General features: G+C 37.8%; 1 protein-coding gene across 3 annotated transcripts in view; it reads right to left on the bottom strand.

Annotated features, from left to right (window-relative positions):
* dtx3.L (deltex E3 ubiquitin ligase 3 L homeolog) overlaps positions 1–18,654 on the bottom strand; it is a 45,750-nt gene that overhangs the window by 8,786 nt on the left and 18,310 nt on the right. For all 3 annotated transcript variants that reach the window (XM_041582541.1, XM_041582543.1, XM_041582542.1), the window contains exon 3: positions 4,277–5,031. In XM_041582541.1, the coding sequence (XP_041438475.1) occupies positions 4,277–5,031 (755 nt within the window). The remainder of the gene's footprint in view (positions 1–4,276; positions 5,032–18,654) is intronic.

Below are 18,654 nucleotides of genomic sequence, written 5' to 3'. Positions count from 1 at the left end.
ATGTTTGTTAGAGGTCAGCTCTGTTTCTGTTTCACCCAATTATCTTTTTTGCTGTTGATTGATGGTTGATGAGCTGGTTTCCCTATTAGATGGTGAGTTTAGTAAAGACCCTCAAAGTGACATATACAGATACGAACAGGAGATGAACTCCAAATGAAATATTTCTCATGTTGCCGATTTATGCATTAACATTTTCCAAACTGCTGAGTGCTGCTAAAACACTTCTAGCTAGAAATAAATGTAAGAACTGATGATGTATTGATGATATATATATATCTGTACACTTTTCAGCATGTGGGTTGATCGGTTTTACTTGGCAGAACAATGTGAAATAAAAAGTCCAAGATAACCGCTTCTCCCAGGCTGATGAAAAATGTATCTCCTATTATAAAGATTATTTAGCTTATGTATATGGTTGGGAAAGCTACAAACTCTTTCTGTTGTGAGCAACTGATATGCTACAATGGTCTAACTTCTTGGGGGGCAGGAGCTGTGGGCACGTACTAGGTGGGGAGTTGCAAATTTTTCATCCAGGCCGTGTTTGTGTATTTATGCCATTGATATACCAAGACAGGAGCTCCACAAACCCATTAACCACATTCAAATGTAAGAAGTCTTTTGAGAGCCACATAAGCATTAAAAAAGTCCCAGTGGGTACCAAATAATGGCTGTGATTATGTGGACTGGCAGCCTGCAGGAGGCTCTGTTTGGCAGTTCACTTGGTCTTTATACCTTAAAAACATCCCTTCAAGTTAGGAATTTAAATATTAGCTTTTAGGTCATTGGGAGTAACATTAAAGGGCATGGTGAGCAACATGTAGTTCGTGAGCCACAGTTTGGGAATCACTAATGTGTCTGCAAATAGGAGTTTTAAAAAGGATTTTCCGTCTTAAAATTTGGAAGGGGTTTTTTACAGTAAGAGCTGTGAAGATATAAATGAGCTGGAGAGAGTGCAGAGACGTGCAACTAAATTGGTTAGAGGGATGAAAGACTTAAATTATGAGGGTAGACTGTCAAGGTTGGGGTTGTTTTCTCGGGGAAAAAAGACGCTTGCGAGGGGACATGATTACACTTTACAAGTACATTAGAGGACATTATAGACAAATAGCAGGGGATCTTTTTACCCATAAAGTTGATCACCGTACCAGAGGCCACCCCTTTAGACTAGAAGAAAAGAACTTTCATTTGAAGCAACGTAGGGGGTTCTTCACAGTCAGGACAGTGAGGTTGTGGAATGCACTGCCGGGTGATGTTGTGATGGCTGATTCAGTTAATGCCTTTAAGAATGGCTTGGATGATTTCGTAAACAGACATAATATCAAAGGCTATTGTGATATAAAACTCTATATATATATATATATATATATATATATATATATATATATATATGGGTATATATAACATGTGAAGGTATGGAGGGGTGTGTGTATGGATGCTGGATTTTCATTTGGAGGGGTTGAACTTGAACTTTTGTCTTTTTTCAACCCGGTTTAACTATGTAACCATGTGGAATTGTCTCCCTGAATCAGTTGTACAGGCTGATACATTAGATAGCTTTAAGAAGGGGTTGGATAGCTTTTTAGCAAGTGAGGGAATACAGGGTTATGGAAGATAGCTCATAGTACAAGTTGATCCAGGGACTGGTCCGATTGCCATTTTGGAGTCAGGAATGATTTTTTTCCCCCTGTGAGTCAAATTGGAGAGGCTTGAAATTGATCTTTTGTCTTCTTCTGGATCAACTAGCAGTTACGCAGGTTATATATAGACTTAAAAGGTTGAACTTGATGGACGTGTGTCTTTTTTTCAACCTAAATTATGATGCTACTATGACTCCATAATGAGGGCAACAATCAAAAGGCAAAAGTTTGAGGCAGGACCACTAATTATTTCTCATGCCTTCGCACATATTGAAAACGTATTCACCTTGCAGTAGTTACAGGTTGCTTGCTGCCATCCTACAGAACACTGATTCATACAGTGATATCTCCCATGGAAACTTCATTGTGTAGCTAAAATGATCATTCTGCATGAAGACATAGTGTTGCGTTCTGCTTGCTAAGCGGCATTGCAAGGTTAGCAACCTTCTTGTTGTGTGACCTTATAAAGTGATATATATATATATATATATATATATATATATATATATATATATATATATATATATATATATATATATATATATATATATATATACTGCTTGGTTTTAATGTTAAAACATATGAACTGATCAGTGCCAAATCATTATAGCAATAGACAATAGAGCAGGGGTGCCCAAACCTTTTGCAACAAGGGCCAGATTTGGTGAGGTGGAAATGTGTGGGGGCCGACCATTCAGCCCGACATTCTTTGAACCATTAACATTAAATTACAGGAATCAAGTAATCGTAGCAGTAACATTTGGCACATTTGGGTGAAATGATCTGCCACTTGGTCTATACTGCTGCCTGTGAGCTGAAGGTGTTAGCAATAGACACGTACTGGAACGTAGTGACGCCATACTTATTTAGTTTACTATACTTGCCCGTCAGTACGTCTATTGACACCTTCAGCCCTAAAGAAATATGCGAAAACAGCGCGTCTCTCTAGGCCAGCAGTATAGACCAAGTGGCAGATCATTTCACTTATGTGCCCAAATATTTCTGCTATGGGATTCCTGACCGCACTGTGCTGGGGGGGCCTCATTATTATTAATTTCATGACAGAGGCTGAGGGCCGGTGTAAATTTTAAAACAGGCCGCAATTGGCCCCCAGGCCACACTTTGGACATGCCTGCAATAGAGCAAGAATCCTATGGAGCAGAAAATTACATCAAACGAGAACCTCATGAAGGTGCTCTGTACCTTGCTCCCGAATAAAAATCCAGTGTAAGTGTTGCAAGGTTAGTACTCCCTAGTTTGTACATTTGAATGCCATAAGCCCTAATATCGACAGAACTGAGATGCAATTCATGTTGTCTTTTCTATTAAAAAGAAAAAAACAATAATTCTAAATGTAACCTCTTTCAGTGAAGCAGAATAATTTAAATAGTTGCACTTAAGAAAAAAGAGATACAGTTGTGGGACCTATTATCCAGAAACCCATTATCCAGAAAGCTCAGAATTATGGAAAGGCTGTCTCCCATATGATTTCCCTTTTCTTTGTAATAATTATACAGTACCTTGTATAATTCATCCTTATTGGAAGCAAAACTAGCCAAATGGGATTATTTAAAGGGATACTGTTAATTTCAAAATGAATCAGTTAATAGTGCTGCTCCAGCAGAATTCTGCACTGAAATCCATTTCTCAAAAGAGCAAACAGATTTTTTTTATATTCAGTTTTGAAATCTGACATGGGGCTAGACATTTTGTCAATTTCCCAGCTGCCCCAAGTCATGTGACTTGTGCTCTGATAAACTTCAATCACTCTTTACTGCTGTTCTGCAAGTTGGAGTGATATCACCCCGTCCCTCCCCCCCCCCAGCAGCCAAACAAAAGAACAATGGGAAGGTAACCAGATAGCAGCTCCCTAACACAATATAACAGCTGCCTGGTAGATCTAAGAACAACACTCAATAGTAAAAACCCATGTCTCACTGAGACACATTCAGTTACATTGAGAAGGAAAACAGCAGCCTGCCAGAAAGCATTTCTCTCCTAAAGTGCAGGCACAAGTCACATGACCAGGGGCAGCTGGGAAATTGACAATATGTCTAGCCCCATGTCGGATTTCAAAATTGAATATAAAAAAAATCTGTTTGCTATTTTGAGAAATTCTGCTGGAGTAGCACTATTAACTGATGCGTTTTGAGAAAAACATGTTTTCCGATGACAGGATCCCTTTAATGTTATATGATTTTCAAGTAGATTAAGGAAAGGAAGATCCAAATTACAGAAAGATCCATTATCTATGGATATATATCTATATATAGTAGTTCCCCAAGATTGACGCACTCCAGGGCTTCATAATGCAGTTTAGAAAAGAAACTTTATTGTCAACATTTCGGTCCCGTTCTGGGCCTTTCTCAAGACACGGGACTGAAACGTTGACAATAAATTTTCTTTTTTAAACTGCATTATGAAGCCCTGGAGTGCGTCAATCTTGGGGAACTACTATCTACAATACATTTGACAGCATATATATAGATATATATATATATATATATATCTATAGATATATATATCTATATATATCTATATATATCTATAGAAATAGAAGTAATTTAGAAGACAATCTAACAATGTTAATAATGTTTTGTTGCCATAGTTGGTGGTAGTAAACTATATCAATATCTTACCCCTTGAATGCCTGGTGGGAAGACATACTGGATAATAATGGTCCCATATTTCTCATAACCAGGCAACAGCAGGCCGGAGTCCTTGGATACCAACATTCTACCATTTTCTGGTTGGTTACCCACCAACTGCCCATAGAAACGGCCACACATTGGACATGCCTTCTTCACCTGCAGTGCCCGGGTAATACAATCCTCGCAGAACGAGTGTTGGCACTTCTCCAGTGTCTTTATGTTCTGAATCTCACCCAGACAAATGGGACATTGGTTCTCTCGATCATCCTCAGGATCTTCCCGTCTATGATCTCGAGAGCTGCTATGACTGCTGCTAGCCCCCATTCCTGCACACCCAGGAAGTCCTTTGCCACCAGAGCTCTGTGTCCCCCTGGAATATGTTCCTCGGATGTGCAGCTCTGTTGCATGTTCATTATTCTTATCACCATAAGCCATACATCCACTCAACTGGTGTTGTTTATAGGATTTCTTCAACTCTTTCTCAGTCTCCTTTAGAAGGGATTTCAGTGCTTTTCTGGCTAGATAAAGAGCATTTGCTGGAACATGACTTTCAGGGGATAGTCGCAGAACATAAATTTCAGATGTTTCACCATCAATCAGTATCCTCACTCTGTTCTCTTCCCACAGTCGTGTGAGTTTGGAAGGGGTCTCTTTGTTAAGAAAGTCCCATACGGTCTTATTAACTGTGACTTTATTCTTTATGTTTCCTCCACAGGCTGCCATTCTGGACAAGACAAAGGAAACTTCAGAAAAAAAAACAAGAGAAAGTGAGAGATAAAGTTAGAAGCAAATAAGAGAAAAAATAACATATAAAAAAAAAGAACGTGTCGCTTTCTGTACTGAGTGGTAAGAAAACAGCCTTTGGCATTCTCAAGGTGAGAAAATCTCAGCAGCTTTTAACACTGTCAAGAGCAGAAAACCTTGCGCATATTACACGACATACTCATTGAAATATACATACAGGGAATTCATCAGTTCAAGATCATGTAAAATATATAGTAGAAACAACATACAAGGATTTAGAAACAAAAAATATGTTTAGTGATATCTGTGCATAATATTCTTATTATAACACATCAGTTCAATATTATCCTTTCAGCTTGACAAAAAATAACATAACTCCAACAAAAATGTATTTATTTATACACATCCTACATCCATCCTACATTCCCAGCACACCTGGATTGTATAGTCACTACACTGTGGTATCACTGGTTTATTATAAGAAATAAGATAAAGGTCTGTCCAGTAGTGCTGAAAGTTATAGGCCAATCACAGTTATAGAGCTGCAGCCCCTCAAGGGGGGTAAGTGAGACTATAGACCCACAGGTTAACTATGAAAAATCAACTATTCTCTTTAAATGAGATGATGTATTAAAGAGGTGGTTCACTTTTAAGTTAAGGTTTAGTATGTAATAGAATGACCAGTTCAAAGCAAATTTTCCATTGGTCTTCATTGTTTATTTTTTATAGCGTTTTAATTATTTGCCTTCTTTTTCTTCTGGCTCTTTCCAGCTTTCAAATGGGGGTCACTGACCCCATATAAAAAACAAATGCTCTTTAAGGCTACACATTTATTGTTAGGGATGCACCGAATCCAGGATTTGGTTCGGATTCGGCCAGGATTCTGCCTTTTTTTTCAGCAGGATTCGGATATGGCCGAATCCTTCTGCCTGGCCAAACTGAATCTGAATCCTAATTTACATATGCAAATTAGGAGCTTCCCTGAATACAATCTAGCAAAACTAGCGAGTTTTTACACCAGCACTGGAAGACTAAGAACACAAAATGGGGTTACAAGTACAGGTATGGGATCTGTTATCCGGAAACCCGTTATCAAGAAAGCACTGAATTATGGAATGGCCGTCTCCCATAGACTTCATTTTATCCAAATAATCCAAATTTTAAAAACTCCTTGTTTTCTGTAATAATAAAACAGTATCTTGTACTTGATACCAACTAAGATATAATTAATCCTTATTGGAAGTAAAACCAGCTTATTTGGTTTATTTAAAGGGACACTGTCATGGGAAAAAAAATTCAAAATGAATCAGTTAATAGTGCTGCTCCAGCAGAATTCTGCACTGAAATCCATTTCTCAAAAGTGCAAACAGATTTTTTATATTCAATTTTGAAATCGGACATGGGGCTAGACATATTGTCAATTTCCCAGCTGCCCCAAGTCATGTGATTTGTGCTCTGATAAAGTTCAATCACTCTTTACTGCTGTACTGCAAGTTGGAGTGATATCACCCCCTCCCTTTCCCCCCCAGCAGCCAAACAAAAGAACAATGGGAAGGTAAATAGATAGCAGCTCCCTAACACAAGATAACAGCTGCCTGGTAGATCTACACTCAACACTCAATAGTAAAAACCCATGTCTCACTGAGACACATTTAGTTACATTAAAGGGCATGTAAAGTCTAAAATAGAATAAGGCTAGAAATGCTGTATTTTGTATACTAAATATAAACATGTATTTACTGGGCCACAAGCCTAATCAAACATATGATTTATGCTTTCAAAGTCGGCCACAGGGGGTCACCATCTTGTAACTTTGTTAAACATCTTTGCAAGACTAAGACTGTGCACATGCTCAGTGTGGTCTGGGCTGCTTAGGGATTGTCATAAACAAAGCTGCTTGAGTTCTGCATGGCTGGGAAGTAAGGCGGGGGCTCCCCCTGCTGTTCATAAGTATGATTGTTTCCCTGCTCAGCAGTTAGGGACCATCTGACAATTCCTATCCACAGCAGTAAATGAAGGGAGAATTTCACTGCGTACAGTCAGGTTTCTTATAAAAATGGTACACATTTTTTAATTAAAGTATATTGGAGATAGGTTTCTTTTTCATTAAAGAAAGTAAAAATTGGATTTTATTTTTTTGCCTTTACATGCCCTTTAAGAAGGAAAAACAGCAGCCTGCCAGAAAGCATTTCTCACCTAAAAAGCAGGCACAAGTCACATGACTGGGGGCAGCTGGGAAATTGACAAAATGTCTAGCCCCATGTGAGATTTCAAAATTGAATATAAAAAAATCTGTTGGCTCTTTTGAGGAATGTATTTCAGTGCAGAATTCTGCTGGAGTAGCACTATTAACTGATGCGTTTTGAAAAAAACATGTTTTCTGATGACAGGATCCCTTTAATGTTTACATGATTTTCTAGTAGACTTAAGATATGAAGATTCAAATGACAGAAAGATCCCATATCCGGAAAACCCTAGGTCCTGAGCATTCTGGATAACAGATCTGTACCTGTATAGTAATAATTCTGTTTTCATAGATTGCACTGTGCCTCACCAGGTATCTCAGTGACTTTGGAAAGAAATGTTATATGTCCTATGGCAAGCATCTTTAATACAGGTATGTGATCCCTTATCTAGAAATCCATTATCCAGAAAACAGCAAATAACAGGAAGGCCATAGACTACATTTTAGGCAAATAATTTAGTTTTTTTTTTTAAATGATTTCCATTTTCTCTGTTATAATAAAACAGTAGCTTGTACTTGATGGTAACTAAGCTGCACAAATACACATTGGAAGCAAAACAATCTACTTGGATTTATTTAATGTTTAAATGATTTTTAGACTTAAGATAGGGTGATCCATATTACAGAAATATTCCTTATACAGAAAGCATTCTGAATAACAGAATCCCATGCCTGTATATATTTCCAAGTGCTGAATATTTTTAAGTTTCACGACAAATAAGAATGCTCAGAAGGATTTTGGGATCCATTATCCGGAAACCCATTATCCAGAAAGCTCCAGAATATGGGATGGCGATCTCCCATAGACTCCATTTTGATCTAATTTTTAAATGATTTTCTTTTTCTGTGTAATAATAAAACAGTACCTTGTAATTCATCCCAACTAAGATATAATTAATCCTTATTGGAAGCAAAACAATCCTATTGGATTTATTGTATGCTTAAATAATGTTTTATTTGATTTAAGGTATGGAGGTCCAAATTAAGGAAAGACCCCTTATCCTCAGACCTCAAGTATTCTGGATAACAGGACCCATATCTGTACTGCATGACATACCAAGCCCTCTGTTGAGTAAATTGAAAGAACATAATGGAATAATAATGCAAACAGTTCTTAGTAGAGAAACAAAGAGCTTGCAAACTATGAATTTTTACTTGTCTTGTAATTATATTCATTATAATCATGTTTCAATGTAATGCGTCCATAGGTGTTAAACCTTTAGCAGGTTTTCACTTGACTTATAAATGTGTTCTAGGACGCATATTACCTTGAAAAAATTTTCCTGCAGCATACTAATATTATGAAATCAAATTTTATCCATATTGTGACAAAGCACGTTGAAAGTTCTCTCAAATGAGTGGGTCCAATACTCTGAGCACAATGATATAGTAGATAGTAGAGATTGGTGGTGCACACTAATTTATAAAAAGTATATCTGCTGCTGACTGCGGGGTTTTCCCTTATAAGATCCCCAATATTAATCTATAAGAAAGAGGAAGGCACTCAATTGAATAAATTTAAATAATTCTTTATTGCATAATAGCCAAAGTGATTTGACCCTAGATGTTCATCAGGGGAACAATAAAAATTACTAATACAGGTATAGGATCCCTTATCCAGAAAAACCCGATATCCAGAAAGCTCCGAATTACAGAATGGCTGTCTCCCATAGACTCCATTTTATCCAAATAATCTCTGTTTTCTCTGTAATAATAAAACAGTACCTTGTATTCGATCAAAACTAAGCTATAATAAATCTTTATTGAAGGCAAAACAAGCCTATTGGTTTTATGGAATGTTTACATGATTTTCTAGTAGATTTAAGGTATGAAGATCCAAATTGCAGAAAGATCCATTATCCGGAATACCCCAGTTCCTGAGCAGTCTGTATAACAGGTCCCATACTTGAAGCAAGAAGGGCTGAACACCAAGAGGGGTCTCCTGTAGTAGTTACCATTGCCTTTGCACTGCAATCGATACCCATGAACAGTTAATGGCATTTTCCTGCCAGCGCCAAAAAATGCACTGTCCTGCATTGTTTGTTTGTTTGCCATTTTAACGTGAATGCATTATTGGTGTCATTATGCCACTGTGACACAGCATGCAGTTGCTAGCAGCAATTAAAGAAACTTGAGGGAATAAGCTGAAAATATTAAATATCTAAAACAGTACAGAAAAGTCATAAAAGTTCAGTGAAACGGTTATTAAATATTCCCCACTGCTTGGTATATATATTTTTTTTATTCCAGTGATAGCTCCCCTTTCATCGCTGCACTCAGTTTCTGGTGCACAACAGAGTTTTGTCATCCACAACACCATGTAATTACCATTTTTATTGCAAAAAAATATATAACACCAAATGTGATCTTGTAACAAACCTTCAAATATCTTCCCTAGTACAAATGTCAAACCTATAATTAAACAGCTCATGCCGTGCACCTTTTTTGAACATTGAAATTGATATATTTTATTTCAGCTTTCACCCAATCCACTAGCAGCATATGAAACAAGAGGTAATCTGAGAAAATGCAAAATAATGGCCAGGCAAGTTCTTATAGTCGTGTTCAATCATTTCCCCAAGGTTTGCTGAGACCAAAGGGGTTTGTTCACCTTTGAGTTAACTTTTAGTTGTAGAGAGTGATATTCTGAGACATTTCGCAATTGGTTTTCATTTTTTATTATTTGTGGATTTTGAGTTATTTAGCTTTTTATTCAGCAGCTCTTCAGTTTGCAATTTCAGCAATCTGGTTGTAGCATTACAGAGCATTTGTATTTAGATGGAGCCGGTGACCCCCATTTGAAAGCTGGAAGGAGTCTGAAGAAAAAGGCAAATAATTCAAAAACTATAAAAAAAATAAAATAATGAAGACCTATTGAAAAGTTGCTTAGAATGAGCTATTCTACAAAAGTTAACTTAAAGGTGAACCACCCCTTTAACTTTCCCTATATGTTTAAGTGTCAGGTCTTTTGTTTTTGATTGAAAACTTCTGTACTACAACAGTGTGTCCCTCAGAAATTATTTTTTGTATGTGTGCCAATGACAAGGATGGGACCTGTTGCTTGGGATTTCTGGATAGGGGATCTTTCCGTAATTTGGATCTCCATAACCTTAAAAATAATTTTAACCCAACAGGATTATTTAGCCTCCAATAACCATTAATAATGTCGTATTTGGGGTCAAGTACAAGATACTGTCTTAATATTACAGTGAGAAAGGAAATCATTTTTAAATATCAAAAGTTTTTGATGAAATTAAGTCTATGGGAAATGGCCTTGCCGTAATTTGGAGCATTCTGGATAACCGGTTTCCGGATAACAGATCTGTACAATTTTTCTTACTTCTTACAAAGCTCTGTCCAACTCTATCCACTTAACCAACAGTTAACTTTTCTAGTATATAAATAGTGCTACACGGACACAACACTGCATTTTCTATCTATCCTCATTCAACCTTTCCAGGAGCTATTCACGCTTATCCCCAGGAAAGTTAACACAGCCCACAGCAGATCAGCTGCTAAGTCATTTGGGGCTCTGTTCTTTGTTAGCCCTTTAGGATAATGGCACACGGTAAGATTTGCTGGACATGGTTATATCTTTGCTACCGTGGGTGACATATCTCTCAAAAATGACTCGCCATTAAATATCAGTATGATGAGCTCAAGTAAAACATATACTCATTAATAAAAGGAAAATGCAAAAGAAGACAATTTCCTGCAATTAAATCAGATTTCTGCAAATATATGTTTTACTTGCGGCGAAATAATGTAATTCTATGGCAAGTCAGTTGAGGAGAGAAGTGGATCCGCTCTATTCTGCATCTCCATGTATCTGCAAAAATACAGCTTCGGACAGGTACACGGAGCCGATGCTCTGTGTGCCCTTGCCCTTAGAACAATATTGGCAGTTGGCAGAAACTGGTGCTACTACAAAAATAAATCTGCTTTTCATCATATTTCTCTGCCATAACACAAGCCAATCATACAATTGTTAGACTGTGAGCCCATAATCAGGGACAAGAAGGCCCAGCTAATTAGTTACATAATTACATAGAGGGTGCGGTTGATCAAGTTTCGAGCTGATACACAGTAAGGAGAACAACTGACATGCTATGTTTTAGGATAAAACATCCTATCTTCTAATCTCTAAGGCAGTGATCCTCAGACTCGTGAGCAATATTTTGCTCTCTGATCCCTTCGATGTTGCTCCCAGTGGCCTCAAAGCAGGAGCTTATTTTTCAATTCATGGATGAAGGCAAGTTTTGCTTGAATAAAAACCAGATGTAATGCTGAACAGAGCCTCCACAGTCCACATAAGAGCTACCAAATACCCAATCACAACACATTTCACACCAGCTAGGAACATTTGTCATGCTTGTGTTGCTCCCCAATTCTGTTTACAACTGAATGTGGCTCATGGATAAAAAAGGTTTGGGGACCTCTACTCACTAAGGAATACCCAAGTGTCCTCTGGAGATATCTTTTGGTTGGCAATGAACAAAGGAGGTTATTTTATTGCCCCTTATATAGTCATTCATAGATATTGCCTCCATCCTGCTATTGTGACCAGACTCCTTACCAAGCATTACTAATTGCCAGGGACATGATTAGTCGATATGTTCTTAGAAACATATCGCATCTTACATTGTCCAGATACACAGCAGAGGGACTCCAAGTCCAGCTCACAGTCTGGAAGACTGCCAGCCATAATCAGAAATGTACCACCCTGCATTTATATAAGATACAGGCAGAATTCATGGGTAATATTTTGATACATATATTTTTGCTACCTTCTTGATCAGCCTTTAAGAAACAGTTAACCAAATGAGCTGCGTGTCCCCAGTGCTCCCGAAAATGCGGCCGCAGCAGCATGCCATCCCTAATACTTTGCCGCCCTAGGCCCAGGCCTTGCCACAAATCCAGGCCTGATAGTCTATCTATTTACCCATTTTTTATTTTTACATTGAACTATTCCCTTAAACAACATTGACTGGAACAGAAGAACATTACTCTTTATTATCAGAGTTACACATTGATGAATCTTGCTCAGTACAACTCTAGAAAAGATTAATGTACCTTGATTAAGTGTTAAGTGCTACTGAGAAGAACTGTCAAGGGTTTCTCTATACAATTTCCATTTTACTTGCATTTTCAACTTTGGCATAGAAAACTCTACCAGTGACATATGTGGGAATGGACCGCTCATGCATGTCATTGATGTTTAAACCTGTGCAAAAGGAGATGAGGTTTATCGAACTGCACATCAAATTAACATGCAAATATAGGTGAATCATGATAGTGCTGTATGGTTCTTATGGTGGCAGCCTGTAAAGTGCTTTAGGACATTTTCTCAACTCCGCTACCATCCATCAAATCAACTCCAAACTGTCATCTTGAACAAGAGATGGAAACACAAGCAAATGTATACACAATCCATCTAGCTTCCATCATGTGGGGGTCATCATGCTAACTAGCCTGCCAATTACTCATGTTTTTGGCAACAGGAATATTACACAATTTCACTAGTGTAACAAAACCCAGTTATCTCATAAATACAGGTATGGGACCTGTTATCCAAAATGCTCTGGGGTTTTCCGGATAAGGGATCTTTCCATAATTTGGATCTCCATACATTGAGGCTACTTAAAAATAATTTAAACATTAAACAAACTTAATAGGATTTTTTTTTTTGCCTTCGATCAGGATTAATTATATCAAATATTATATTAAATATTATATATCTTCCTTGGGATTAAGGACAGAATACTGTTATTATTACAGAGAAAAAGCAAATTATTATTTTTATTATTTTTATTATTATTTGAATTCAGAGCTTCCCAGATAATGGATCCAATACCTGTCATTTTTTTTTAATGCTTTATGGAAGTATGCCATCCAAACATTTTTCTTCACCTTATAATTCCACAGAATTTCCATAATCACATACCGGGAAAGATAATTAAACAGTAATAAAGTACATTAGACTAATATAAATTATTTAAGAACTGTAGATACAGCCTCTGCTCAGAGTCTAGGTCATTTAAGTTTGGAAAGTTAAATTATTAAATAAAATTACAAAAAACAATGTTATTTCTTGTAGGCGGACAGCTTTTCAGATATCACAGCTGCTTGTATTCTAGTTTGAAGTGGACACTTTCCTGACGTTACAGGTGTAGGAACATTACCAGGAAACTGGTTATCCAGAAAACTCTGATTTGCTGAAGTACAGGATGGCCATCTCCCATAGACTCCATTTTAATCAAACAATTCAAATTTAAAAAATATTTTCTTTTTTCTCTGTATAATAAAACAGTATTTTGTACTTGATTCCAACTGACATAATAAACCCTTATTGGAGAATAAGCATATTGTGTTTAATTAATGTTTAAATGATTTTTTAGTAGACAAGCCAGAGAGACTCAAATTACGGAAAGATACCTTATCTGGAAAACCCAGGTCCCCAGCATTCTGGTTAATGGGTCCTATACCTGTACTAAGCAATGTATCAAATGTAACATTATTTACAGGAAAACTGTAAAGTATATAAAATAGAAAACAAAGAAAAATGTCATTATTTGTGGTATACTATTCGAAAAAGATGTTTTTAAATATTAATAACCCCTTCAAGGTTGCTACCCTAAACCTCGTAGTCTGTTTGGTTTATATGGTCAATACACCATGAGTAAATAAATTGTATTTCTTGAAATTACCCAGTTTGTCCTTTAATTTGCTAAATGTGTATTTGGCAGAGCTAGAGGACTAGATGATTCGGAGAAACTATAAGCCCATGGAGTTTGCATCAGTGAGCAGAGACACTGGGATTCATTAGTTATTTGTCGTTTCACAGCACAGCTACTCCATGATTGTATTGGCTCTGACAGGGATCCTCCAGTTTCACATAAGTTGGAAATAGGGGCTTGAAATGTATTGGGGAAAAAAGAGAGATTTGTAACAGCCAAAATCACACTAGGGGTACATTCAAACTACCCATTTACATTACTTCCAGAGAAGCTTAAATATACAACATTTTAAAGGAAAACTATACCAAAAGCAATGTAGGTCTCTATAAAAATATATTGATTAAAACAGCTCATATGTAAAATCCTGCTTCATGTAAATACACCCTTTTCATACCATTTTCATAATAATATACTTTATTAGTATGTGCCATTGGGTAATCATAAATAGAAAATTGCCATTTTAAAAAATAAGGGCCGCCCCCTGTGATCCTATGATTCACGGTGCACACAAACAAACCATACATGTTAGGTCACATGAGCCAATTAACAGACAGAGTTCTGTCTTTTGCTTCCACACTTCTTGTTACAGTTAAGCTGGCCGTAGACTCAAAGATCCGCTCATTTGTCGACATCGCCAAATGAGCGGATCTTTCCCCGGTATGCCACTAACGGCATGGCTATATCGGGGGTAATTTGAACGTTCGGCCGTATGGTCGAACTATCGAATTATGATACGTCAAGGGGCTCAGATGGGTCAGGTAAATATCAAACCTTCCCGATCGATATCATGGCCAGAAATCGATTGGGAAGACCCGTCGGAAGCCCCCCAAATTGGTCTAAACGACCGATATCGGCAGCTTTATCTGCCCGTGTATGGCCGCCTTTTCTGTTCAGGTCTTCTTTGAGGCAGCACACAGACTATCACAAAATGGTGGTTCAAGGTAAGGGATGTCAAAGGCAATATTTACTTAAATATATATACTAGTTTGGTATATTTAATTTGTTACACTTAATTTGATATAAACTATTTGTTGCTTAAACGTTCATTTTGGGAGTATAATTTTCCTTTAAGCAGTTTTCGATGTCATCCATAAGGTATTACCCATAGGGACCAGGCAGTCTCTTGCCTAGAATGTGTATAGTATCATTCTCACTGGATGGTGGGAGGTGGATTGATGCCGGCTGAGAGCAGAACCCCTGCTGTGGGTTGCTTATTGGTGCACTCTGTGCTGTATAAAAAGATGGCAGAATTACACTAGAGGTGTAGCAGTAGCTATGGTAACATTCATTTTCGCCAAGCATGAACATAATGAGAGTTTTCCACAGCTGCAAGTGCAACTAATTCACAAGAATTTTACAGGTGTAAAATAATTCAAACATTCCCATGACGCAAGACTTGCAAGAAGCTGGAACTTGCATAACCTTTAAAGGGGTTGTCCACCTTCCAACACTTTTTTTCAGTTCAATTGTTTTCATATTGTTCCCCAGAAATAAAGACTTGTTTTTTAATTACTTTTCCAATGTCAGTGTTACTGGAGTCTGGCAGCTCAGTCATTTAGGTGCAGATTCTGAACGGTTACAATTTGCTACATTAGTTGATACATTTCTCAGCAGCATCTCTGGAGTATTGGCAACTATTGTATCAATTCTAACAGCTGCCTTTAATGAAACTCAGAGATTCTGCTCAGCAGGGATAAAGATATGAAATGTAGCAACTAAATGTATCAATTTAGAACAGTTTACAGGGTCGGCGACTCCCCCTCCGAAGAGTTGCTTTATAAGGTGAAAATCGGGTGCAAGTTGTCCACATTTTGAAAGTGTACCTTACGTCACTTATTATAGAATGCAGCTAAATTGAATTACCCTTTGGGTGTCAAGCCCTGTGTAGGTTGACTTTAGGTTTGGGAATGGGCAAATCTGTCATGTGACTTTTCAGAGAAAGGAAAGTTTGGCAGCCTGGTCAAAGAAGTATTTGCACCCAATGCAACACTACTTGACCCAGCTCGCACCAGGGTATACCTTGTTTTTTACAGCAGCCAAGTTTGTCACCACCATGTTGCCGGTGTAGCGCAATGTATTTTACGGCAGTATAGACAGAGCATTAACTTTAAAGGTAGTTGAAGCCATGAATGATTGGTGATATCACCCCTTCCCCTCAGTGCTGGATCTATGGTAGGGCCGACGTCCTGAACCCTTGAATCAGAGGAGTCCAATAAGTGAAAATGTAAGATGTTGAGAGCAGTTTATGTTACAGCTGGAGAAGTGAATTTGGTTTTATGTATTTTTGGAATCCACCTTAGTGATGGCCGAATCGGACCCATTTCGCTTCTCCAAAAATTCGCGAAACGGCAGAAATGCATTGAAGTCTATGGGTGACACCATTTTGTTGACAATTTGTTTTTACCCATTAGAGTCCATGGGCATCACTTTCACAGTGAAACATGGCGAAACATTTCGCTGATCACTAATCCCCATCCTTCCTGGTTCTTATGGGTTTCTATACCTGAAGCAAACAAACTTAAGGGAGTAGAAAGGGAAAACAGCATATCTTATGCTAGTTGCATAGTAAAAAGGCTTTTATTTTCACTATAAAGAATACAGCAGAAGAAACAATTTTGAGACTCCTCACTCAAAACAGCACAAGCCACCTGTACTGGTGAACCTAATGCAGATCTCTGTCATACAGCAACCTGGGTACTGTTTTTATGATCCATCCATGTAAAATCAAAGTTTTTTGTCAAGTATTCTAAATTTGCTGTTTTACTTTAATTTCATTCTGAACTGCAGAGAAATGTAACATCCAAAAAAAAGGTTTGGGTAACCGATAAGGGGCTTGCAGATTCTTGGTTGCCATGGCAACTATTCTAGCCATACAAAATATTCCATATCCAAAGGCCCCATAAAACACTATGAAGTGCAACTGCATGGTGTCTGAGCAATTTCCAAATGAAACTGAATTAAAAGCACACAGTGCATGACAAATTTATGTTACAGCAAGTGGGCCCTGAGATTGCATTGGCCCCTTTCTATGTCTGATCAGATTTCATTTGTCCTGTTCTTATGGCTGCGGGAGCACCTAATTGAGCTCCATATATTAAACATGAGTTTATGTCTTTTCACGTACAATTAACATCCCACTTTGTACAGGAGCTAAGGAAATCCATAGTAATAAGACTGGGTATTGTCCCTTATTATTTTTTAAAGACATCATTTGGATAGTGTAAGCATGAGATCATAATCTTTTTGTGTTTTTATTTTGTGTGTGCGGGGGGGGTGTTTTCTCTGTAATATTTTCCAACCGAAGATGTGAAGGGGAGGGTAGAGCAGAAAGAATATTGCCATCAAATAGCCATCATGTAATGGGCAGCTGGTCCTGACAGTAGCTTAGAGGCTGCCACTGAGAGAATGATGGCAATGGAAAGCTTTTTATTTCCTACTCTACACGTCATACTGCTTCTTCCCAAAGCTGAATGGCACAATCCTGACAAAGGTGCACAAAAATTGCTTCCCTCAGCTTTAAATGGAAATCCAAGCAAAAAGTTATGAAATATAGCATGGATATATTGTTATCACGACTATACACAATGCTTGGTGCTAAATTCAAATATTTAGACCCCTTCCCTGTATCTATCCTTGCTCAAGCTTTCTCTGCCAGTATCCGTGACTAGGCTTTTTGATATTGTTGGTTTAACCCTTGCCTGTTTTTGATTTGCTGATTGCTGCCTGCCCTGATTTGTAGTTTGTGCCTCCTTGTGCTTCTCCTCCAAATCGTATCCTTGCCAAGCATCTCTGGATTCTGGAGCAGTTAGAAATTTAATTGACACTTTCATTCTTGGAACTCCGTGGTTTTCCTTCTACACCTATCGAGATGTCACTCTATGCCCAGGTGGTTGATAGTAGACCTTTCAGTCCAGAATTTCTGACATCAGCTACTGTTCCTCTGTTCCTACAAGTGAATTGGTTACACTCATAAGAGATTTCCTTTCTTATCATAAAGTGTCCAGCCACTCCTGTCATTCTTGAATTTCCTTGGCAAAGACTGCATAATCCTGTCATTAACTGGGCTACAGGGCAGCTTCTGCTTGGAATCCTTTCTGTCTTGCCATTTGTGTTCTGGCTCCTGTTTGTCAAGTTTCCATGGCCGCCATTGCTCAAAGTCCTACTCTTCTACTCAAGTTATGGTGACTTCTATGACGTCTTTGAGAAATAAAATGCTGAGACTCTCCCTCTTGCTATGCAAAATTACAGAAATGGGAATTTCACAAGTGTAAAATATCATTTAGGTTATATAATCTCTTCTTCCTGTTTCAAAATGGATCCTGTGAAGATCTGTGCAGTGCTAAATTGGACCACACCTGAAGATCTAAAATCCATTCAGCGTCTCCTGGGCTTCTCAAATCAGAAATTTATCAAGTAGTTCTCTCACCCATACACTCTTACAGTTCTTACCTATAAAGAATGGAAACTCCCATGGCCTCTTGAAGCTCAAAAGGTTTCTAAAACTCTCCTTCAGCTCTGATCCTGTTTTAGTCCATCCTGACACTTCTTGTCCTTTTATTCTCAAGGTTGATGCCGCTATTAGAGTAGGAGCCATCCGGTCTCAACAAAAAAGTTTTAAAAGACCTCTTTATTTCTGTGCC

This window comes from Xenopus laevis, chromosome 2L (genome assembly GCF_017654675.1).
Source record: "Xenopus laevis strain J_2021 chromosome 2L, Xenopus_laevis_v10.1, whole genome shotgun sequence".
Classification (NCBI taxonomy): domain Eukaryota; kingdom Metazoa; phylum Chordata; class Amphibia; order Anura; family Pipidae; genus Xenopus; species Xenopus laevis.
Note: the sequence above shows the minus strand (reverse complement) of the source record. Positions and strands in the feature narration are given on the sequence as shown.